General features: G+C 35.4%; 3 protein-coding genes and 1 long non-coding RNA gene across 4 annotated transcripts; 2 read left to right on the forward strand and 2 right to left on the reverse strand.

Moving 5' to 3' along the window:
* LOC103941196 (GATA transcription factor 24) lies at positions 1–5536 on the forward strand. The gene is made up of 10 exons (XM_009351391.3): positions 1–595; positions 1346–1432; positions 1517–1650; positions 3074–3184; positions 3310–3424; positions 3620–3679; positions 3916–3981; positions 4076–4165; positions 4705–4779; positions 4962–5536. Exons 1-10 carry the CDS (start codon positions 308–310, stop codon positions 5025–5027), a joined length of 1092 nt encoding a protein of 363 aa, XP_009349666.2. The 5' UTR covers positions 1–307; the 3' UTR covers positions 5028–5536.
* An 11912-nt stretch (positions 5537–17448) lies between these two features.
* Positions 17449–19648, reverse strand: LOC108866761. Its single transcript, XR_007257320.1, has 2 exons — positions 18497–19648; positions 17449–17692 (listed from the first exon to the last, which is right to left on the reverse strand). It is a non-coding gene; the product is annotated as an uncharacterized LOC108866761 (long non-coding RNA).
* A 2876-nt stretch (positions 19649–22524) lies between these two features.
* LOC125475966 (protein SABRE-like) lies at positions 22525–23098 on the reverse strand. Its single transcript, XM_048581489.1, has 2 exons — positions 22827–23098; positions 22525–22740 (listed from the first exon to the last, which is right to left on the reverse strand). Exons 1-2 carry the CDS (start codon positions 22887–22889, stop codon positions 22540–22542), a joined length of 264 nt encoding a protein of 87 aa, XP_048437446.1. The 5' UTR covers positions 22890–23098; the 3' UTR covers positions 22525–22539.
* Positions 23099–24359: 1261 nt separating this feature from the next.
* LOC125475965 (F-box/kelch-repeat protein At3g23880-like) lies at positions 24360–25754 on the forward strand. Its single transcript, XM_048581488.1, has one exon. The coding sequence runs from the start codon at positions 24398–24400 to the stop codon at positions 25628–25630; it is 1233 nt and encodes a 410-aa protein (XP_048437445.1). The 5' UTR covers positions 24360–24397; the 3' UTR covers positions 25631–25754.
* Positions 25755–26361: the final 607 nt, after the last annotated feature.

Raw genomic sequence — 26361 nt, forward strand, 5'->3', positions numbered from 1 at the left:
TGGGAAAATAATTTATTACCCATTTGCGGGTCACAAAGGAAACACAGAGGCACGCCCTGCAAATCTTAGCTATTTTTTTTTCGGCTTCTCGTTGATTTTTGGAAGCTTCTTCTTCTTCATCGAGCTCAGAAATTTTCCTGCTTTATTAGCTACTATCAGGGTTTGGGGTTAGGGTTTGTTTCAGAAAATTGTTACACTGTTACCTTGCGACGGAGGCTATGGGGTTTCCGGTGGAACGGGTTTAGGGTTTTGAATTCGGAGAAGGCGGTGGGGCTGAGCGTTAGGGTTTAGTGAAGGGGATATTTGGATGGCAGCCGTCAATCCACAGCCTCTGGAAGCTGGACCATTTGAGGAGCACGGGACGGGTCCAATACAGGTAGAAGACGATGACGGTGACTACGAAGATGGTGGTGATGATGGTATGGAGGACATGGAAGAGGTGCATGTGAACCCCGTCAGCGTTGCGGAGCGTGGAGGAGGAGGAGGAGGAGGAGGAGGAGGAGGAGGAGGTGCGGGCATGGCGTCCAGGACTAGCGAGCTCACTCTGTCTTTTGAAGGCGAGGTCTATGTCTTCCCTGCTGTTACACCCGAGAAGGTCTCTCTCTCATCTTCGTTTTGAGTATTTTTATTGTAGCAAGAACCAATTTTTCTCTCTTCCCAAATATTCATATTGTGCTTGCGCCACTGTGCTGTGCTGAATTTTTAGTAATTGAGTTTTGTATTTTTCTGCGTAATTGCAAAGATATAAATTCATTTCTGTTCCAACTGAAAATTAAAGAGGAAAGAACGAAACTTGGATTGGGTTGGAGGGATACGAGTTTATGGGACTTGAAGTTTTGATGTTTGTGATAAAATTTAAAATTTGATTACGATTCGGTTTCTACACTTATTGTTTGTCCTTAAGATTAAGACCCTTAGAATAGGCGTGCTGTTTAGTTTTATCAAATTGGTATTATGGGTATGAAATGAATATGGAAATTATCGTACGCATGGATTCCCCTGTGACGAGGTTTTTAAACAAATATTCTGGAAGAAGAATGAAAGTATGCTTTCATGAATCTCTCTAAACCAATGTGAAGCAACAAGTTATTGGCAGGAAAATATAGTGTGGTTGTATGAAATATGAACTTCTATTCCATCACTTGGATCATTATAACTAGTGAATAGATATGGTAATCCCTTCAACTAGTTGAAGCCAAGTAAGTCTTTGTCTGTTTCTGTTCTTTCTAAGTTGGCCTGTTAAATTTACAGCCATCTGTTTACTAAATTTACAATAAAATGCGTTTGCTGGTTTGGATTATGCCCATTTTGGAAGAAGGCTCAGATTTAGGATTCCATATAACAGGTGCAAGCAGTGCTCTTGCTGTTGGGAGGACGTGATGTACCAACTGGTGTGCCCACAGTGGAAGTGTCTTACAATCAGAATCCAAGGGTAATTCATATGTTGACATTAATGAGACCAATTTCAATGCATCTTCTGTGCTTATGTTCATGTGTTGCCTTCCATAATCTCTAGGGTGTGGGTGACACCCCAAAGCGTTCAAATCTTTCGCGAAGAATAGCTTCCCTGGTAAGGTTTCGTGAAAAGCGGAAGGAGAGATGTTTTGACAAGAAAATTAGGTACACTGTGCGTAAAGAGGTTGCACAGAGGTAAGACGAATTGAGGACCCTTCTTTCTTTCTGTCCTTTTTTCTTGTAACTACTAACTAGTGCTTTTGGGTTCAACTAATTTCTTCGGGGATGGGGGATTTGTTTGAAAAGAGAATCATTTATTGTGCAATCATAGATTAAAATTTCATGTGGCAATGCCTAGTAAATTATAATACTTTATGCATATATTTTCAGTTGCATCAACAGTTCTTACATTCTGAATGCATTTTGATCTTTACTTTAGTTACTTGAAACCATTGATATGTGTATCTTTCCATTATAGCATTCTCTTGATGTTCTGTCTCCTTAGAGATGGTTCTTGAACATAGTCAATATTTTATACACTGAATAATAGCCTAGGTAACTATTACTTTTTGGGTTTGAGTCAATCTGTATTCTTTAACTGATTTATTTCAAATCAGTTTGGTTGAACATTGAGTAGATGTTTGCCTTTTTGTTTAAGCATGTAGTAATTTGGAAATTATTTCACTGTTTTTAGCATAACTGTTAAGTTTCTCTGATCCAGTTTTGCAATGAACATATACCCTTCCTAACCCTGAACTCGGCTCTCCTCGCACCAAAGTGTCAAAGTATCGTAAAAGATCTATGGTGCAATTACCTCTCAAACCTAAATGGTAGTGCCGCCACAAAACCCCCCCCACCCCCCGGCGCGCATAAATGAAGCTGTATATTTAAATAGTAGACCAAGGGTCTGAGACAACTGTACCCAAGGCTTCCTGCCTAACACTTGGATGACTTCCCTCCCAATGGTGTGATGAGAAATAAATTTGCTTTATGGTCCACAAATCCATTCATAAGATTAAACCAAGTAAACTAAGCATCCAGCAATCTAATCTCTTTTGTTTTCCTATTAAATTTACCATAATCATGCATAATCCCCCAATGCAATTTTTGGAGACGAACTTGTGTTAAAATCAACCCCTACCCACACACCCCCGAGATTAAGAAGCAAGTACAAAGTCAACACCACAAAGAGAACGATATGGAGTCAATAAAATGGTGATCATTCTTTGGTGGTGCTGTATTGGATTGTATGTAAGAAGAAAAAATAGTTTTTTTTGCGGATAAGGTGGATTGGATTGCTTTTGGATAAATACACACACACACACACACACACACACACATTTTTTGCTTCGTCTTTATGTCTTTGTTTAAGCATCTAGTTGCAATTCATCTTAATTCTAGGGAAATTTGTGCTTTTGCTTGTGGAGTGTAGATCTGATTATGCTGATTTTGATGTTAGTTATGTATTCAAAATTTGTTTGCATTAACAAGACAACTGGGAAGATAGGATATTCATTATTCATGCACTTCACAAATTAATAATATTTTTGTTTACATTTTCCATGGTCCTATGGTGTTAAGATGTGTCATTCTTTCTGTTATCTTATTGTTTTGCTAGGATGCTTCGTAAGAATGGACAGTTTGCATCGTTAAAACAAACTTCAGGTGCTTCTAGTTGGGATTCGACTCAGAGTTGTCTTCAAGATGGCACTCCTCAACCAGAAACTGTGTGAGTTCCAAGCTAATTCTGTTCTTTTGATTTCCTCTGTTGAATGATGTGTAATTATGGTCTAAGTTTTCCATTTGATAATGTTGTGTTCAACGCTTTGTCCTGTTTCTGCTGTGTTTTTTCAGCGTACGGAGATGTCAGCATTGTGGAGTTAGTGAAAATAATACTCCTGCAATGCGCCGTGGACCTGCTGGGCCAAGAACTTTATGTAATGCATGTGGTCTTATGTGGGCGAATAAGGTTGGTTTATTCTACTTTTTTGTACTGTACAAATATTACATTTTTGACATACAAAGTCGAGACCACAGACCCTCTTTCTCTCACTCTCAATGTATCTCAGATTGATCTTTATTGTCATTATTGCTATGATCACAAATATCTGTTACTGTCTTTTAAGCAACTTTCATTTTCTTCACCACTTTATTGATTGTACAGGGAACATTGAGAGATCTCAGCAAGGGTGGAAGGAACCTTACCATGGACAATATAGAACCTGTATGTGCAACATTTAAGAATATGGGTTTTTCTTCTATTTTAGAAGTAGAGTTGATTTTCAAGTGGTTGCTAAATGTTTTATTTCTTCTCCTCTATGTTGTAAGTTGGCTGATAGTTCATATAAAGAAATCCAGCCTCTATACACTGTTTACCCCCAAGTATTTTTTCATTCTTGTGTTTGTGTTGCTACGATTAACATGACCAATCTTTTGCAATAACAAAAATGACCTTTGCAGGGAACACCGACTGAAGTCAAGCCTTCAGTTGTTGAAGGAGAATTCTCCAGAAACCAGGATGAGCGTGTATGATTTTTCTCTCCTATTACCATTATCTTCCTGCATGAAGTATAAGCTGCTAAGCTCATTCTATTATGCCTAATAATCATGGTGTACGCAGGGCATTCTTGATGGTCTTTCAAAAAACGTTACTGAAGGATCCAATGATGCTTCTGTCAACCCGGATGACGAGGAATGCATTGCATTTAAGGTTCTAGCTCTTCTATATTTATTTCTGTATTTTTTTTGTTATGTAATGTGAAAGTTGACTACCAAATGCATATGTTATGCATACTTAGCACAGTTTTATAGCACAGTCCATGATTAATAGAAGACTACGGAGCACTTGGTCTTTTGTTGACGGACATAGATAACCTTGGACCACAAATATTCAAACCATTTTCTGAGCATTCGAATTTTCATAATGCACATTTCAGTTAGACTTGAAGATACCAATGAGCATGTGGAAATTTTCATAGATGTCTCTGTATATTGAATTCTAAGTTGCCATCCATCTTCCATGAATTGATACCTAAATATTTTATGTTTATTTGCTCTGCTCACTATTACTGTATAGGAGGAGCATTGATATTTTCTGGCCAGAAAACTTTCGGTGTTGTTCAACAATATACACGTAGCTTATTGAAATAACTAACCAGATAACTCCATGGATCCTCAGTTATTGTGTTTAATCAGATCAACCTGTAAACTTGTGTTTATTTTGTGTTGTGATGTAATTCCATGCTGCAGGATTTGCATGAAACCGCTGAAGATCTTACGAACAGTTATCCGATGGGGATTGTTTCCTCAGCGAATGATGAGCAGGTATGATAATATGGATACGTTTTAATTTGTGCTAATATTCTTATTCCGCTAAACAATCAAGAAATTGAACATTATACCCTAAATGTATTTTGGTCCTGGTCTATCTGTCATTCCACTATTCCAGAACAAAATGAGGCCTCTTTAATGTGCAATATCTTATGTTGAAGTTTTGGTGTCTGCAGGAGCCTCTGGCTGAGCTCGCAAATCCTGCGGATACAGATTTAGACATCACTACTAATTTTGATTAGAAGGTGATGATTTGTTAGCCAATTGATGCCAGGATGCCGCATCAGTTCCTCTCGTGACCTTCTGCAACATACAGATGAAAGTTTTTGAACGTCGTAAGTAGTCATTTTAGGGAGTTTACGAGTTAATCTGCAAAGAACCCCGGGATCTTCTGATTGGAATGATCTTGTGAATGGAGGCATATTGCTACTTTCAGATGACGATAGATAAACCGGTGGTGGTTGAAAATTTGATGTTTATATTTTTTCTTGTGTACAAGAGTTGGAATTAGAGATGTGGGTTGAGTGTGTTAAGCATATTCTAATATTGTTTGTAATTTATTTAGGTCGCATCTAGTTTACTGAAATGTTGGGCCGTTGAGATCATCACATAAACTTACACCCAACTGATGACTGGTAGGCTCAGTTTATTTTTGTATCTTAATTATATACAAGGTGGTCAGATACGCTCCTTTATTTCCGATTATCAAATTGAATAAATCAAATAGAATCAATGAACAAGATTAAGTATAGATTTGTGAGGGGACAAATTGTGTATGTATACATTTTTACATATGAAATCACCTTGTCAGGGGACGGTATTAGAGGTGGTAAATTGATCCATCGAGTTGTTAATGGGTACCCACTACGATTCATTAGTTTGATTTCACCTTACATTATTACTACTACTATCAATCTCATATTTATATATTGTGAATATCAAATTAAATAGGTCGTAGCGAGTATTTATTAATTTCCTTACATAAATGCCAAAAATACGTTTCTTGATCGGACATCTCGCGCCACCCGAGGGAAGAGGTAACGAAATTGACCGAATCATTCGACAAGGATCGAAACTTGGGACACAATTTCTGAGAATTTACCTTTTATTTTTTTTATACCATTTATCAGGATTATTAAGGTACTCGATCAGGAAATTGAATAGGATGAGATGTTCTGGAATCAGTAGGCTCTCAAGAGGTTAAAAAGTAATTATATTTGATATTTGGTCTAATATAAATTGTTGTGTGTATATATATTAGGAGTCCTATATTTGGTAGAAATCGGATTTGTATTTATTCTTTTATATATATATATATATATATATATATATATATATATATATCCCTGTGAAGAATAAATACAAATCGGACTCTTATCAAATATATGACTCCTAATACACACACACAATATATATCTATATCTATATATTTACATTTATATTGTAACCCTAACGATCAATACGTACTAGACTTTAGCCATTCGCTTTCTACGGGTGATGATGGAGAATTGCCGATCTTGTCCTCCAACAACGACGATGTAATCGTCGAGATACTTTCTTGGCTACCGGTCATCTCTCCTCCGATTCCGTTGTGTATGCAAGTCATGGCGCGCCTTAATCACTACTCCCCAGTTCGTGGCCAAGCACCGAGCACATACCAACGACAACAACAAGAATGTCCTGATTCTCACGAAACCGGACCTACCACCAGCCCCCAGCACCCCCCCCTCTCTCTCTCTCTCTCTCTTCTGTATCTCCCCTACTGATTGACTACCAATCACCGAAGAAGAATGTTGCCGCCTGCGCCTCTGCCTCTTCATCAGCGATACGAAGCAACCATAGAGACGTTGAGGCTGAATTTCCAGGTGATACTAGGCTCAACGATTCATCACTTGTGGGTTCTTGCAATGGTCTCATCTGCCTACTACTTAACCCTCCAATTGCATATTATGAAGAATACTACGAAAAGATAAGACTTCTCTTGTGGAACCCTAGTACCAGAACAGCCCGTAAGTTACCGGACATTGATTGGTTTTGTTTCAGGCCATGTTATTACGGATTCGGCTACGATTCCACCACAAGACTACAAGGTCCTTTTGGGCGGTAAAAGTGCCAAAGATGGATTTGCTGCAATCTTCTCACTCAAAGCGGTTTCATGGAAGATTGTTGTAGACTCCCTCAAGCCTGCGGCCTCGTTTGGTATTGATGGACGAGGGTGCTTCTTAAATGGAGCTCTACATTGGAATCAGAGACACGATAACGGGACAATAATCAGGTCCTTTGATTTCACACAGGAGAAATTTCATTCGTTTTCCTTTATTAGGCATAAAGAATATAAATGGGCGGGAGTGGGGACGATTGGAAATCGTCTCTTCTTTCACACTTTCTGCTGCCATTCTTCCACAATTACTCTTCCTGACTTTGAGGACACTGGCCTTACCATATGGGTGATGATGGAATATGGGGTCGATCAATCCTGGACTATTTTCGCAAAAATTCGCCCGGAGATTTACCCTCCTAATGTGTGGTCGTTGAATCCGTTATTCCTCGACGATGGTGCACTTTTGATGGAATCGGATCGAGGTGACTTGGTATTATATATGCCTAAGGAAGATACATGCAGGAATGTGCTCGACAATTCTGATGTTGAAGAATTGAGAGCTTCGTCTTCGTCTGGGCGTGAAGAAATGGTTATGTACGTAGGCACTTTGGTTTCACCGGCGACTGGTGGCGGCTAGCTCATACATTTTGATTTGTAAGATACCAAATCGTATTGTGAGCCTCGTCTCTCTTTTGCTCTTTTTATTAATTTAACTATGTAATTTCAAGGTAGTGAATATTATTTAATGTTATTGAGAATTATATTACTGATCTATTCATCTTTTCATGATCATGTACGAGACCACAATACCACATGATATTGTGGCATCTTGGCCTTCACTCATGTATGTGACACGTGGCTCAGGAGGAACTAAAATAAGATGTCAAAAAAACATATAGGTGACGTGCAATTAATAATATTACATGAACTAATGTAAATACAGTAAATACACTAGAAATTGAGTCCGTGCGATGTCGTGGGTTTTAATACTGTGTTAAATGTGTGAAATATATTAAAATATATTCTCATTCATATCAAAATAAAAAATAAAAAATAAAAAATAAAAAAAATAAAAAAAGAACCAAATGAGAAGTTTTCCCATGTGGGTGGGTCCTTAAAACAAGGAAAAAAAGAGTAATGCTCTGTAAGACAAGTTCTGTAGCAACTGATTCTGCCACAGTACAGACGTTCTTCTTAGCTCTTTGGTTGGACTAACACCAACTGTTGTCTTTAGGTTTTGCAATTTTGATTGCTGCACAGATGAATCAGGTCAAACAAAAAGATCTCTATATCCATTCTAGTATTACATCAAATGTTGATTTAAAGTAACCGTGCAATAAAAATGAAAAAAGGCATCCATTAATCTGTTATAATGATAATCTAGAATATAAGGAAGCGGTAATCATATTGTTTCATAAAAAAAACTAGCCCAAAAAATTAAAGGAAAGAAGAGAAGGAATCTCACTTGCACAGGATCTGCATGAATGGCGTTTTGCCCCAGCAGTTGTTGAAACCTTCCAAAATTCCTGCATGTGACCAATTGGACAACCATTTATACCTCTGAAAAGTTCTAGCAGTCACAAATTTGAAATCAGTAACATTTCCAACATACTTGCCGTCTTTGTGAATCTTGTTCTTCTTCTGGGAATAAATATCCCCACATCATTCTGCACATTGCCTCGGTTAAATGAATCTTGAGAGGAAAGATCTCTACCTACAGGCTACAGTAATAAAAAAAAATGTTGAGCAAGCAAATATTGGTTTGCCAAGGCAAGATACACAAACCCAAGCCTCTTTATTACCAAAAAAACGGTTGATATAAGGCAAGCTAGATTCCATGCACTGCATACATGTTCTTTTATGATAGTATTACTGGTCAAAGGAGAAGTTTGAGATTTAAAAAAAAAACAAAACTAGGGATTCTGTGAGAGCATCTGTGGCAGTCACCATACAGATCAAACCCGAAATAACCAAAAGCAAATGGATTAGTATTTATAGTTATTTGACAAGATAGCGGATGTGAGAGAAAGAGAACCTATTACCTGAAAACGTTCAAGAGAAGAATTTCTGTCCTTAGGAGCTCCTTGCTTTTGCATCCACGCGAAGCAAAACTTCCCTGTAGCCAAAATCGTACATCTTTAATTTGTGAACAATTATAGAAAACATTTAAGGAACTACCAAATTCTTCATATTTAAATGAAGTGATTCAGAGGGTGGACAATTTTTATTTACACAATGCCTAACTAAGCAAAATTTTACCCAACAAGTTAATTACCATCATGTTATCACACCATATGCATACCTAGTTTCTTCCTAAGCATATCAGTCCACTGCTTTTGTAACATAAGAACGGCTGCATGTATTAATATATGACAACTACCAGTACCAGCTACACATTTTTCGTCAGGAAACATAAACGTTTAATAAGCATATAAACAAGGTCACAACAACGAACTACAGATATGCAAGGTATTGTTCTCATGACTGACATATGTTTGCCAGATTGTGGATTTGGAACACGTATTCAAGCAGGAATCCCTCTGATGAAAGGTCCAGATTCACATCCTGGAAATATAACATTTACGCATACTTTTTATATTGACATGAACGTGAAAAACATATGTGTATTCAAAATTGTACCCGTTGACAGCAAAACTTCTCATACTAACCTATAAAGCTTGTAACCGTTTATGGGACAATCATGAAGTCAACATGGGTTTATTCCTTAAAAATATGAATCCAAACATACAATTTTACTAACTAGTAGAAAAGATAAATACGGGATCGTTAGGTAAAGCTTTGTTTTCTTTCATCCTTAAGATAATGAGTTGCAAACAGTAGTTGGATCTCCTAAGGGGCGAGGGAGAGGGGGGTTGGCTTAGGATTAGTACAAGTCTAGAGTTGGATTACCTCCAATGGAACCAGAAAAATTAAGGGTAGAGAGAAAGAAAGATTGAGCATTTCTCATGATAAAGAAAACAGAAGAAAAGGTGAACAGATAGTGATAATGGTGCAAAATATAACGCAAGGGCAACAAGCTAGTAACAAATTTAAAGAGGTTTTTTATCCAGCTTTTATTTTCTGTCTAGTCATTCATTTCTTCTTCACCTCATTTATTTCTCATTTCCTTCCTTTCTCCCTCCTACTCTTTATCCCAACAGCAGCACTGAACCCAAAATCAAACTGTTGTCAAATGAAATTATTATTTAAATTGAAATATAGTCAATTTCAGGGAGAATACCCCAACAAAAAAAAAAAAAAACTGAGAGAAAAGGCACTGGAATGTTAAATGTCAAAACACTCAAAAATCAAACATCCTGAAATGTTATGAATGACATCCAGGGTAGAATATTGAGAAAGCAATAAAGGACATTTTTGTATAAAAGAGTATTCTTGAAATTTTCATGATTTAATCAAACAGTGGCTTAAAGTTTCCCTTTCCTACGTGGAAACAGAAACCAAAGGTTGTGTCTTTGGGGACCGTTATAGTCCTCTCCTCGCACTAAACTATGATGAGTGAAGGCAAAGGAAAACAATTGGACAAGGATCGAAACTTGGGACTCAATTTCTGAGAACCTACCTTCTTTTTTTTTTTTTTTATACGATTTATCAGGATGACTAAGTTACTCGATCAGGAAATTGAAGAGGATGAGATGTTCTGGAATCAGGAGGCTCTCAAGAGGTAAAAAAGTAATTATATTTGATATTTGGTCTAATATAAGTTATTGTGTGTGTGTATATATATATATTAGGAGTCCTATATTTGATAGGAGTCGGATTTGTATTTATTCTTTCCCTGTGAGAATATATATATATATATATATATATATCATGCAAGAGAACAAAAGGACATACATAGCCCCATCGATATAATTCCAGGCTGCATTTCTTTATAAATGAGATCAAACGTACGTACGTACGTACATACATACATACATACATATATATATATATATATATATAGAGAGAGAGAAAGAGAGAGAGAGAGAGAGAGAGTTTGGAAGAGAGAGCAATCTGTTAGTGTAGGGGAAAAAAAGATGATAAGTTCAATGAATTTGTACTGAAACTTGCAACATGTTTACATATAGAAAAGTAAACCGTCAACTTATACTCGACTTATTATCTATTTAGTGTTCGTCGAGTTTGTGAATGGGATCAATTATTCACAACTCACCAAGTTGTGGGATATGTTGGAGGGTCTAAGATGAATCTAATGAAGCAATTGGGTTTCTTCGTCTTCCTTCAATATTACATGCTCGAGTCTCAAATGCATTTCCTCCTCCTTTTTTAAGTTGTTCTTCTTGCTCTCCAAAAATCAAATCAAGCTCTTGTGATTGAAATTCTGAAATCAAAGTTTCGAAGTTAGTTTGCTTGGCCTGCCCGGTTCATAACTACCACGCACATGTGGCATCTTGGCCTTCACTAATTAATATGACACGTGGCTCAGAAGAAACTAAAATAAGATGCCAAAGAAACATATAGGGAACATGCAATTAATAATATTACATGAACAAAGGCATGCAAATATAGTAATACACTAGAAATTAAGCCCACCCAATGTTGTGGGTTTTAAAACTATGTTAAATGTTTGAAATATATTAAAATATATTCTCATCCATATCAAAATTTATTTACATCTTAATGAACCGAAACAGTCCACAAACATGGTATTTGGCCTCTTAATATGCAAATGCCATCCCCCATCTTCATTCTGCAAAAACAAAGATATTTCATAACAATCAAATTCTCAAAAAAGTTTTCAGCCGCGGTAAAAGCTTTTCCTATTCAATTCGAGGTTAGAAGTTATTTTCATGAAATTTCAAATCTCAGTTGACTGGGCCTTAACTTGTTACTAGGTTCACTCACTAAGAGCTGTTAATATTAAAGGTGAGCTTAATGGTACACATTCAAGATGAATGGTCACAAGCTAAAATCGTACTAGAGTCATCTTTCGACAAGTCAATGACTGTTAAGTAATCACTGATCTAACCATCGAATTTCAACTGCCTCCACATATTAAATAAATCGATTACGTGGAGGCAACCTTATTTCCTAACATTTTTCTCTTTTCTTTAGAGCACCTTTATATAGGAACTCCTACCACAAACTTTATTCCTTGGGCGGGGTGACTGGCTATTGAAGCTCATGAGGGCGCATTCATTTTGTTGGAGTATTGTGCACATTGATAAAAAAAATAAAAAAGCTATCTCTACCATTGATTTTTCAAGAGTTTACACCATTAAAAAAAAAAAAAAAAAAAGAAAGAAAAGAAAAGCCGAATGAGAAGTTTTCCCATGTGGGTGGGTCCAAAAAACAAGATAAAAAAACATAAAAAGCAACAACATTCCAACTCAAAATTAATATAGAGTCCACTCTTTGAGTTCTCATATTTGTAAATTTCTTTAAAATATTTAGCAAATCCTTGGTTTTCTGTAGATAGCAAATCAAATGTATTAGAACCTTTATTCTAAAGAGCATCACAAAATTCGTTTATTCTAAACAGCATCACATAACTAATCATTTATATCATCTGAAAATAGTAAAGAAACGAAACATACAGTTAAAAACTATTTGAGAAACACAAGTAAGCCTTTGGTTATTAGATTTCCAGTAGGCAAAGCACAAAAAATTACACACAACGAAACTATTGAAACTTTAAAACCTACTTCCCAAATAAGGTTCTCCGATTGGCTAATGGCCAAATTAGATTTATATTATCATTTCAAACACTGCAATGCCTGAGTTTTTTTACTAGACATTCTAATTAATCATTATTTAACTAAAGAATCCAATTAATAGAACAATAATTGGACAAAACAGGAGAAGCAATATTAAAATCATGGGGTTACCTGAATTTTGAGGTCTGAGGGTGATAGCTTAATGGCACCAACTTGAAATCGTAAACGCAAAACCCGATCAAATGATAAGGAAAAGAAATAAAAATGTTACCTTCCTGAGGATAAGGTCCAGAAGCCGCCTTGGATTTTGAGTCGCATAACTAAGGTTGATTACTTCTAAATGCAAAGAAGAGAAAATACATGTTATTACCTATTTAAAAAAAAAAAAAAAAAGAAAAAAAGAAAAAAAAAGCACAATAACCAACAGGGTTTCGCTCAAATATGTTATTAATTAATTTACAACAAAATTAACTGAAGCAAACAAATCTGAAAACAGGGCTAACCATCAAATTATCAGGGTTTGAGCTTCTTTTGGTTTCAGGTTTACGGGCTGATCTGCTTACTTGGTCACATTCAACTCTCGAGCATTTTTAGACACGTAAATTACCTTAACTACCACAACAATATATGAAAAAAAAAATCTTCACAAAAAGGTATCTAATTTCACAAAATATATGAAACCTAAATCAAATTTCTTGATAAAAACTAAGAATAACTCCACAAATTACTAAGTTGTAAAAAAAAATTCAGAATCCCAGATTAAATTTCAACTTTAAAAACCCCAATTCGGACAATATACCCACAATACCTCCAAAGACGCTCACCTTAACAGAATGAACAAAAACTGCTCAACTCAATTGGACATTCCCTTAAACCACTCCAACATAAACAATCATCTTTTAGCACAACCCAAACCGTACAGGGCACTAAATCTGGGCACAAAAATTGAAATTTGATGCAGATCCAGATATCTTCTAGCCTCTAAAAGAAAGAGAACCCTAAATGTCAACCTTAACATTTCAGGCTCACTAAATTCAAGTGTTTCTTCAGCTTTCTAACAATGTGGTTGTTTATGTGTGCGTGTGTGAGCTGAGAGAAAAGAAAGAGAACCCTAAATGTCAACCTTAACATTTCAGACTCACTAAATTCTAGTGTTTCTTCAGCTTTCTAACAATGTGGTTGTTTATGTGTGCGTGTTTGAGCTGAGAGAGAGAGAGAGAGAGAGAGAGAGAGAGAGAGAGAGAGAGAGAGAGCTGTGAGCTGCAAAAAACCTCATTATTTATATCAAGGGACATGTAAGAAAACATGCATTAGGAAGCAAAGTGCTAAACCTATCTCTCATATACACATCCTTAGAGAGAGAGAGAGAGAGAGAGAGAGAGAGAGAGAGAGAGAGAGCTGTGAGCTGCAAAAATTCTCATTATTTATATCAAAAGGCATGTAAGAAAACATGCATTAGGAAGCAAAGTGCTAAACCTGTCTCACATATACACATCCTTAGAGAGAGAGAGAGAGAGAGAGAGCTGTGAGCTGCAAAAAATCTCATTATTTATATCAAAAGGCATGTAAGAAAACATGCATTAGGAAGCAAAGTGCTAAACCTGTATCTCCCAATTCATTGAAATGTTTAATGGGTATCTCTCAATTTCAGACTCACTGGGATTGTTTAGTTCTTGAGTTCAAGCGGGTATAGCATTCCGATCTCAAGCAAAGTCGTCCTAATTTGTCTTAATTATTAGTATTATGACTTTCTACATGATTTAGATATCTTTTAATTTCTTGGTTTTGAATTAAATATGCTTTCTTAAGTATATTTAAGTTACATATTGCTAACCCAGTTAATTTTTTATGCTCCGTTTGCCTTCTATATAACAGGCCTTGGACATTGATAAAGAACAAATGGTTGATTTACTGAGAAAATAATGAGTGAACAAAGACTAAAGGTATGAACCTTAGATAGTTGTTTTTGGTAATTAGTTCTTGAATAATCGTGGTAAAAATCTTATTTGTTGAGTTGCATGTATGAAAATTTACCCCTTTGTTTGAAATTTGAATTGTATTACTCAAATTTTAGTGTATTTTGTTCAATTTCCACCTTTGAACTCAGGGAAAAAGGTGGCTGTCATCATTCAAATTCAATTTGAAATCGTATTTCTCAGCCCATTGTTTTATCACTGATCAGGTAAGGCTCAATTCTTTCGAATTTGTCTTAATTTTGGATTGTATCTGCTGAAGAATATTTGAGGCTTAGCTTAATACTAATCAATTTAGCTTCAAATTATTTTATTTTCAGTCTTCAAATTAATACTAAAGATTTAACACCCTACAATATAGTTTCAATCGTTAAAGATAGTAGATTGAGGTTCTTTGAATCATGTTGGAAAAGAGAATAAAACTATCAATTCCATCAATAATAATTTGTATCAAACTCGGCATTTCATAAGACTCGAACCTTAGAGCTTTGTGAAAAAGAATAAAACTGTATCATACCATTTTATTTATGTTTGATTACATTGGTTATCATTACTAATAGTTACATTTTGTGCATATTATAGCTTTCATTATAGGGAACTTATATGATCTGTTCTATTGTTTGTTTATATCATTAAACTTTCCTCTACTTTCCCTTTCTTACAAACTTATACATCCCAACGCAAAAGGGAGAGAGGAGGCAAACATACCAACATGATTTTAGCACATGCTTCGTTTTGAATTGGTATCCTATCGTTCATTTAATTTTCCTCCAACGTATTTTATCTGTTTCTGCCTTAACTGAAAAATAGTTGCCAAATGTTATCTCACTGTCTTTTTCTAGCTTCTTACTTGAAATAACTCTTGCTTATATTGTTTATTTCAAATCATTATCAACTTTCTCCTGTCCATTCTGCTGCACAAAGAAGTTGAATCTTCCTTTTGAACAGAACAAATGTTACTTTCGCACCTGTAATCTATATACATCGAACAATGTTTCTCTTATTTTTTGGTATGTAAATAACTCTCTCTAATCTAGGTTAGACAATATTTTTTGCAGGTACTAGCCCAGCATTTCTAATATTTTGTATGTACATAGTCCAGCATTTTCTTATCTTCTGTGTACAAATGCTGGTCCCAGTTGAAAATTGGATCAAAGCAATGAACCGCAGTGAATGATTATAGTGTTTTGTATATCTAAATTTATCTTATTGTTTTCTTCGACTATCTCTGTGTTTTTCAAGCATAGTAATCAACACAGTTTTTAATCATGCTGCAACGCGTGGGCAACATTGCTTAGTCCTTATATATTAAGATACTTTGAGGCTTCTGTACTGGAATACAAAAGGGCCCACTATGCAAGTCCAGTTTGTTCATAATTTTGTCCGGTGTTTACTGTGATCAAGCATATTGGGTCCAGGTTTTACTAGTAAGCGTGCCCCTTGCGGTGCTGCGGGTTTTGAAATTGTATAAAACATGTAAAAAGTTTTAAACATAAATGATTAGCATTACTACTTGTATACATGGGGAAATCTATTTACAACCCTATCTACAATAAGAACCAATGAGTAGTGTTGAATTTCCAGAATCCAATGGTTTGTTTCTTCACGTTGTTTCTCCTTTCTTCTGATATGTAGACGATTTCATTTCATTGTTACAAATTGGAAAAATTGAAGTTGATGTGAACAAATGACAATTGGATTTGTTAAAGGATGCTTTTGCTAAATATCAGAACAATAAAAAGGAATAACATAAAGTTAGAAACAAATGCATAAATGGACAGATGGTCTTTTTGTAGAAAAGTTTCTCCGTCTTGACACACAAAATCTCAAATCTAAAGTATTTAGCATATTTAAACATGAAAGAGCGCTAATTGCATTAACTAATTAGGCTTAGAAAAATGGATTGAAGTAGATAACCGATTAAAATTGAGAACGAAATTCATCAACAAGGTTGGAGCCGGTCTTTAGAAAATGAAAGTTGATTCCATTGTTCCGTTGTGTTCACTCCAAAAACTACACTTTTCAACTTTAAAATGCAGGAAAATAAATATCTTGACAGAAATTTCAAAGAGGATAATTAAATTACAAAAACATAAGTACAATGCATGGATCCGCACCTGACAATCAAGAAGGGAGAGAGAAGCTATCACAAAGTAGGTAACTGACTTCGACAAAAGCAGGTCAGGCGCGAGATGATACGATGGTAGTTGGTCAAGGTCTCAGTCGAATATGGACACAAACGGGTCAGGCAGTGGTAGTCTTGAGGTGCAAAGGTGCAGCGGAGTAACGGCGGCAGTGCGGATGATACGATGGTATTAGCAGGCTGGGGCAAACAGACTAAACTTTTTAAAAACAAAAACAAAAAAACAAAACCTTAACAAAACTGATACCGAGCAAACTAAAACACAAACTGACACGAAGAAGAGGAACGTGACAAGACAAACAAACTAGCTACTAAGAACAGATTCAACCCCAAACGATTAAACATGCTTTGATACCATGTTAAAAGTCAGAGGCCAACAATATAAAACTAAGAAAAATACTTTTTATAATCGAAAATACCGAGATGACTATATAACTCGAATAGACTGCATCTTGACTAACTTGTTCTCAAACTAAATTGCAAGCTCTATTTATAGTGAAATAAACCTAAGAACCCTAATGCGTAAATGCCAAAATACCCTACCACAAAATCAAATCAAATCTCTAATTAATTTCTTAAATAAACCTAATAATTTCCAACAGGTTAACTCACCAGGTTGTGGGATAGGTTGGAGGGTCTGAGATGAATCTCTGGGGATGAATCTCATGAAGAACTAAAGTAAGATGTTTATAACTACCACGCACACATAGCATCTTGGCCTTCACTCATGTATGTGACACGTGGCTCAGGAAAAACTAAAATAAGATGTCAAAGAAACATATAGAGGACATGCAATTAATAATATTACAAGGACTAATATAAATATCGTAATACACTAGAAATTGAGCCCGCTCAATGTCGTGGATTTTAAAACCATGTTAAATGTGTGAAATATATTAAAATATATTCTCATCCATTTCAAAATTTATTTACATCTTAATGAAGAACCAAAACAGTCCACAAACATGGTATTTGGCCCCTTAATACGCAGACGCAATCCTCCATCTTCATTCTGCAAAAACAAAGACGTTTCATGATAATCAAATTCTCAAAAAAGTTTTCAGCCATGGCAAAAGTTTTTACTATTCAGTTCGAGATTAGAAGTTATTTTCATGAATTTTCAAATCTCGGTTGAATAGGCCTTATCTTGTTTCTAGGTTCACTCACTTAGAGCTGTTACTATTAAAAGTGAGCTTAATGTTACACATTCTAGATGAATGGCCACAAGTTGAACGTACTTAGAGTCATCCTTTGACAAGTCAATGGCTCTTAAATAATCATTGATGTAACCACCGAACTTCAACTGTCTTTACAGATTAAATAAATCGATTATGTTGAAACATGAAAGTTGATTCCATTGTTACATTGTGTTCACTCCAAAAACTACACTTTAATTTTAAAATGCAGAAAAATGAATATCTTGACAGAAATTTCCAAGAGGATAATTAAATTATAAAAAAGAAGTACAATGCATGGATCCGCACCTAGCAATCAAGAAGGGAGAGGGAAGCTATCGCAAAGCAGGTAACTGACTTAGTAAATCTCTCGACTGATTTGCATTTCAAAACATTCATTTCATTTTGGTGTAACGTTTCTGTCGAGTATTGATGCATATTTGCGTTTTTTTCCATTTATTATTCCAGTCATCTATACCCACCAGCAACACAAAAGAAAAGCAGATTTACACTACATGGATGCAGAATACAGATACATCACAGATACATATGATCAACATCAATCCGAGCACTAATTTTAAGATCTACAATATTTCAATTAACAATGTATGTGAATGTGAATGCAGGGATGAGTTTTATACCTTCCAGATCTATGGATATGGGACATTCAAGGTTTGTTATAACTTCTCGTCCAATGGATCTGGAGTTGAGACCCTTACTCAAAGATCTGTCATGGATCCGGGATTTCCTGCATACAAGGCACTGATTTATGTTTTTTTCAAAGTAGAAAGGTATTTATTTGCAGATCCATGGACTATTTTTTCAAAGTAGAAAAGTTGTTTTGAAAGAGAAACATTGCAGATCCACACAAGGATTACCAAGTTTTACCTGTGTGAAAACGGATCAAACTTCATGCAATAATCACAACCAAACCTATGATTTTAACCATCATAGGGTCGAGACTTGCCGAAAACCCAAAACTGCCCAGATCGCTGCTGATCTTTGAACACCTCACAAAATTAGTTGCAGTCAAGAACATTTGTCCTCTCTCGATGTTTGAGAGCAGGACGAATTTGTTCTTGACTGCAAGTAATTTTGTAAGTTTGGTATTTTTTAAAGATCAGCAGCGGTCAAGCCAATTTTGGGCTTTTGGCAAGTCAATTGACTCTAAGATGGTTAAAATTATAGGGGTCTGGTACTGATCATTGCATGGAGTATGACCCGTTTTCACACAGGTTATTCATGGCTCCGTGCAAAGATATTGAAACTCAACTGTGGCCATATTATGCTGATCATACAGTTGGGAGAGATGAGCATTCTTGATGCCGATACAATATTCCTCCTTCCACACTTCCACACTATGGTGCAGTGTGGAAGGAGGAATATTGTATCAGCATCAAGAATGCTCAAACGAAAAAGAGAGCCAGTTTCATCACCATTGTGCAGTGTTGAAATGGTAAAAAAAGAGAGGTAAAAAAAAGAGGAACTTGATGAGGTGTGTAAGCTGGGAACAGTAAACGTAAGCCTCCGACCGAGTCTGAAGGTGGTTTGGTTGTCAAAGGTCAATCGACCTATTTATAAACCCAACGTCATTGTTTTCATGCAAGCCTCTTTCTTCCCGTGAGCTACCTAATTTCCAAACAAGTCTCTTTCTTCCCGTGAGCTACCTAAACCCTAATCAAACATGCATAGATCATTCTTTTTACACCATCTTTACATGCCTCTTTCTTCCCGTGAGCTACCTAATTTGCATACAAGTCTCTTTCTTCCCGTTAGCTACCTAAACCCTAATCAACCATGCATAAATCATTCTTTTTACACCATCTTTACATGCTACGTGCTTCTGCAAATTAAGATTTAAAACCTTCTTCTCGTGGACCAGTGGTTATTATTATTATTCTTTATACCCACAAGCTTCGTAAACTTCTTGTTCCTCTCTTATATATTTATGGGATTTTTGAACTTTAATCCTACCAGAAGATTAAAATTTAATAAAAATTTGGTGTTAGATTGGATATTGATTTTAATCCCTAATGTGTACTCAATTCAAATTTATATTATATTTTTGTTTTAATATTTAATAGATATCTTATTTAATGTCATTGCATTAAATTTTAAATTTACTATTACACACATTTTAATTCATTAATTTTATTTAAATTCCTCTAATTAGTGTACCTAAATGTTCGTATCATAATATATTTTACTAATTTAGTGTATCGAAATGTCTGTACCTAAATATATTGTAGTAAATTAGTGGCACATAAGAAAATATGCAAAAATATAAGTGTACTGAAAATTCCGTATCTAACTATATGATACTAAACTTGTGTACCGAAATGTCGATACCTAAATATATTAGACTAAACTAGTGTACCTAAATGTCAGCACCTAAACATATATATTATACTAACCCAGTGTACCAAAATGTTCGTACAAAAATGTATTGTAATGAATTAGTGGCACATAAGAAAATATGCAAAAATATAAGTGTAAAAAAAAAATCTCTACGAAAATATTTTCTTATATAAGATAGATACTCACCATAATGAGAATTAAAATTTATAATATTTTCATAAAATTTAATTTATGAACACCATAAAATTATAAATAAAAAAAAGAGACATTGAATACATATGCTGGCATATAATAGAGTATAGGGACTAAAATCAATTTTTAATCTTGTATAAGACATTTTTCTAAACTTCATCTTATTTAGGGATTAAAATCTAGTTTTCTCTAAAATTAATACATTAAAAATTAGGAAGAAAAAGAGAAATAATTAAAAAATAAAAATACAATTAATAAATGAGGTTAGTAATGTATCAAGGGACTAAAATTAGATTTTGATCTTACTCATGATTTTAATTTAAAAGTTATCTTTGTCAAGGATTAAAATGAAGTTTTCTAATTTTTTTATTAGATTGGTATATCTGATTTAGTTAAGAAATAGTTTAAGACAAAGTCATTAAGGAATTTTTGTTACTGAACGTAGTTGTTTTCATGAGGTTGATAAATACAATGAGGTGCTTCTATACCAAGAAGTGATTTTATACGGACACATTGTGTGATGTGTAAAATGTTAAAAGGAATACTCGTTCCCGTCCAGCCTTCTGTTTTTTAAGTCTAACTTATTTTTCATTAGTCATATGAAAGATACTGCAGTACCTTGGGATCAAAATAGCTAAGAAACTAGACTTGGACATCTTTATTCTATAGAGCGTTTGTAAAAGTAATTTAGACCTTATTAGTTTATATTAATCCTTCACTTCTGTTCATTCATTGTAATTTCTATATGGTTTGTCCACTTTTGTCATCTATAATATCTGCTCGTATTGTAGGTCCTAGCTATTTTCTTTGAATGCATATATACTTCTGTGTGTTGTATCACAGTGAGATTACTCTTGAAGGAAGAAGTACGACCAAGCTTGATCAAAATTTACTCAAACGGAAACAATATAGCCATTGTAGGTTGTTAGGCCATCTTCAACAGAAAGGGTTTAGTATTGCCCTATTCAGAATTATAGTCCTGCAAAAAAAAAATTTTAAATGAACAGTACCAGGCAAATCAACCAATTGGATTGTCAATGGGTACCCATTGAGATCCATTTAGTTTAATTTTACCTTGTACTATCACCACCACCACCACCATTCTCACCTCTATATTATGGTAATATCAAATTAAACGGGTCTTAAATGTACCTATTAACAACCCAATGAGTTGATTTACCACCTCTAAACGGTACAAGATCAAGGTTTCCATGTGAGCAGGAAGTCATACTTGTCAAAATAATAAAAAAAAAAAGGGTCCAAACTACACTTTAGACCCTATGTATTTGAGTTGCTTTTCAAAATGAGTCTCTAGGTTTCAAATTTTTTCACATTACACCTTGAGCTTTTAAAATTATATCAATTTACACATTTTGTTTATTTGAACTTGTAATTCTCTGTTCAATTGATGAGTTTTTAATTAATGTGGTGTAGATGTAGTTTACATATTATTATTTTTTAAACAATTATTATTAATGAAAGAGAGTTTGAAACTATTACAACAATTTAGGAGAGGGCGTTTCGATCCTGAAAGGGAATGGGTTGAAACCCAAGACTCGTTTTGAAAGTGGTGGACCGCATGCAATGTAACTTGCATATCAATCCTATTACGAGTATTATGCTCATAATGTCATCAATTTGATGAATATTCAAATAAAAATGCATAAATTACAACAATTTCAAAACTTCATACTGCAATTTGAGAAAATTAAAACCGCATGACACATTTTAAAAAACCACCCCAAACTTAAAAGGATATAAATGTAGTTTAGAGATAACATAGAATTAAGGGAAAGACTGCCGACGGATAACGTTGGCTTAGTCACGGGAAGCCAATGGTTTAGGAGGGTGAGATTCGACATTCATTTATTTCAAAATTTATATTTGAATCTATGTACAGATTTAGGGAAATTAACCGAGAGCTCTTCAAATTTAGGACCCTCTGTTTTCTTCAACTCAACTTACAAAACTAAACAACCAGCCCCTTGCGGCAAATAGAATTACATCAAATGTTGATTTAAGGTAACCGTGCAATTAAAATGAAAAAAGGCATCCATTAATCTGTTATAATGATAATCTGGAAAATAAGGAAGCGGTAATCATATTGTTTCATAAAAAAACTAGCCCAAAAAATTCAAGGAAAGAAGAGAAGGAATCTCACTTGCAGAGGATCTGCCCGAACGGAGGATTGACTGGTAGCAGGGGCAGAGGCACTTGCTTTGGATGAGGCCTCAGACTCTTTATTTGTCTGACCGCTTAATGCAGAAATCTCTGGGACTAATGAGCCTTTCTTCACACGTTTCGCACCAGCAGTTGTTGAAACCTTCCAAACTTCCTGCATGTGACCAATTGGACAACCATTTATACCTCTGAAAAGATCTAGCAGTCACAAATTTGAAATCAGTAACATGGCCAACATACCTGCCGTCTTTGTGAATCTTGTTCTTCTTCTGGGAATAAATATCCCCACATCATTCTGTACATTGCCTCGGTTAAATGAATCTTGAGAGGATAGATCTCTACATACAGTGTTAAAAATAAATGTTGAGCAAGCAAATATTGATTTGCCAAGGCAAGATACACAAACCCAAGCCTCTTTATTACCAAACAAACGGTTGATATAAGGCAAGCTAGATTCCATGCACTGCATACATGTTCTTTTATGATAGTATTACTGGTCAAACACTCTAATGTGTAAGTGCCAAAATACCCTACTACAAAATCAAATCAAATCTCTAATTAATTTCTTAAATAAACCTAATAAATTCCGATAGGATCCTTTAGTTGCTGTTTGACCTCTCGCTGCTGTAACACATGGAGGTCGGTAATTCAGTTTTATTCATTCTTCCTTGAAGATTCATTCTTTACTGTAAGAACCAACTGCCACTAGAAGATTTCTGTTGTGTGAAAGTACAATTAGTATGAACAAGTAAACTGCTATATATGGTTTTAGGCTTCGTCAAATTTGAGAGGTTACAGAGACAGCTCTTGTGCTCATGTTTTGGGGAAGTTTTTGAGTATTTAACACAAGCGATGGCATCACTCCACGTGTTGAAACAAATTCTCGTGTTACAATTAGAATGAAATAGGAATGTCAAACGGATGTATCTTTTGCCTCGATGCTAAAACGTAGAGCAAGGCAGAAGATACAAATTAGTCATGGATATTTTTGTTTTGGATTGGGCTTTCTATTTTAATGTTATACATGTGCTTGAGTTTGAACACCAATGATGTAGGCCCTGAGCCCAATTGTCCAAACACCTATTGATTGCCAAATATACCCCCATTTTTATTGTTTTCCTACAAGTCTCTTTCTTGCATGAGCTACCTAATCAACCCCTCACAACAAGTCTGTTTCTTGCCGTCGGCTACCTAAAACCCTAATCAACTCTGCACAAGTTATTCTTTTTAGGGTGCTTTAGATTTAGCCTCTTACAACTGTTGAACTCTAGACATAAACCCACCTATATTAAAACATCTAAATAAAACCTAAATTTTGAATTTGATGTCATGTAAGATAAAAGATGTTCATACATTTAAATTTATTTACAACACCATGCCACCAACATTAATATGGCTATTACGGTTTTTTTGTAGACTTTTAATTTGTTTTCTTTTGTTCGTCAACAACATTCAATTAATTCAAGTTTTTTTTTGCTTTTAATTTAAAAAAACAAAAAAAAGAAGTTCTTTTCTTCTTTTTATGTGAAATCGCCTAATCCAATTAGTTCAAGCATATATATTTATCTATTCCCTGTGAGAACAAGCATATATATATATATATATATATATATATATATATATATTAGGAGTCCTATATTTAGTAGGAGTCATATTTGTATTTATCCTTTCTCTGTGAGAACAAACATATATAGGACTCCTAATATATATATACACACACAATAAATATATCTATATCTATATATTTACATTTATATTGTAACCCTAACGATCAATACGTGCGAAACTTCAGCCATTCGCTTTCTACTATTATGGCGGGTGATGATGGAGAATTGCCGATCTTGTCCTCCAACAATGACGATATAATCGTCGAGATACTTTCATGGCTACCGGTCGTATCTCTCCTCCGATTCCGTTGTGTATGCAAGTCATGGCGCGCCTTAATCACTACTCCCCAGTTCGTGGCCAAGCACCGAGCACATACCAACGACAGCAACAAGAATGTCCTGATTCTCACGAAACCGTACTGGCCGCCGCCAGCCCCGCCACCACCCCCCTCTGTATCTCCCCTACTGATTGACTACCAATCACTGAAGACGAATGTTGCCGCCTGCACCTCTGCCTCTTCATCAGCGATACGAAGCAACCATAGAGACGTTGAAGCTGAATTTCCAGATGATACTAGCCTCAACGATTCATCACTTGTGGGTTCTTGCAATGGTCTCATCTGCCTACTACTTAACCCTCCACTTGAATACTATAAGGAATACTATGAAAATATAAGACTTCTCTTGTGGAACCCTAGTACCAGAACAGCCCGTAAGGTACCGGACATTGATTGGTTTTTTTTCAGACCATGTTATTACGGATTCGGCTACGATTCCACCACTCAAGACTACAAGGTCCTTTTGGGCGGTATAAGTGCCAAAGATAGATTTGCTGCAATCTTCTCACTCAAAGCGGCTTCATGGAAGATTGTTGTAGACTCCCTCAAGCCTGCGGCCTCGTTTGGTATTGATGGACGAGGGTGCTTCTTAAATGGAGCTCTACATTGGAATCATAGACACGATAACGGGACAATAATCAGGTCCTTTGATTTCGCACAGGAGAAATTTCATTCGTTTTCCTTTATTAGGCATAACAAATGTAATTGGGCGCGAGTGGGGACTACTGGAAATCGTCTATTCTTTCACACTTTCTGCCCTGATTCCCAAAATTTGCCTGACTTTTGGGACACTGGCCTTACCATGTGGGTGATGATGGAATATGGCGTCGATCAATCTTGGACTATTTTTGCAAAAATTCGCCCGGAGATTTTCCCTCCTAATGTGTGGTCGTTGAATCCTTTATTCCTCGACGATGGTGCACTTTTGATGGAATCGGATCGAGGTGACTTGGTATCATATATGCCTAAGGAAGATACATGCAGGAATGTGCTCGACAATTCTGATGTTGAAAAATTGAGAGCTTCGTCTTCGTCTGGGCGTGGAGTAATGGTTATGTACGTAGGCACTTTGGTTTCACCGGCGACAGGTGGCGGCTAGCTGATACATTTTGATTTGTAAGATACCAAATGGTATTGTGAGCCTCGTCTCTCTTTTGCTCTTTTTATTAATTTAACAATGTATTCAAGGTAGCGAGTATTATTTAATGCAATTGAGAATTATATTAATAATCTATTCATCTTTTTAAGATCATGTACGAGACCAAATTTAGATTTATATTACTTAACTCTTGATCTATTTCTTTTTTCATGATCATGTATGAGAACAAAAGGACATACATAGCCCCATCGATATAATTCCAGGCTGCATTTCTTTATAAATGAGATCATACGTATGTACATACATATATTTATATATAGAGAGAGAGTTCTGGAAGAGAAAGCGATCTGTTAGTGTAGGGGAAAAATGATGATAAGATCAACGAATTTGTACCAAAACTTGCAACATGTTTACATATAGAAAGTAAACCATCAACTTATACACGACTTATTATCCGTTTAGTGTTCGTCGAGTTTGTGAATGGGATCAATTAGTCACAACTCACCTGGTTGTGGGATAGGTTGGAGGGTCTGAGATGAATCTCTAGGGATGAATCTAATGAAGAACTAAAATAAGATGTTTATAAATACCACGCACACAGTGGTATCTTGGCCTTCACTTATGTATGTGACGCATGGTTCATGAGGAACTAAAATAAGATGTCAAAGAAACATATAGGGGACATGCAATTAATAATATTACATGAACTAATGTAAATATAGTAATACACT

The sequence above is a fragment of a genome, unplaced genomic scaffold (assembly GCF_019419815.1).
Source record: "Pyrus x bretschneideri cultivar Hongxiangsu unplaced genomic scaffold, Pyrus_bretschneideri_v1 Contig17, whole genome shotgun sequence".
Classification (NCBI taxonomy): Eukaryota; Viridiplantae; Streptophyta; class Magnoliopsida; order Rosales; family Rosaceae; genus Pyrus; species Pyrus x bretschneideri.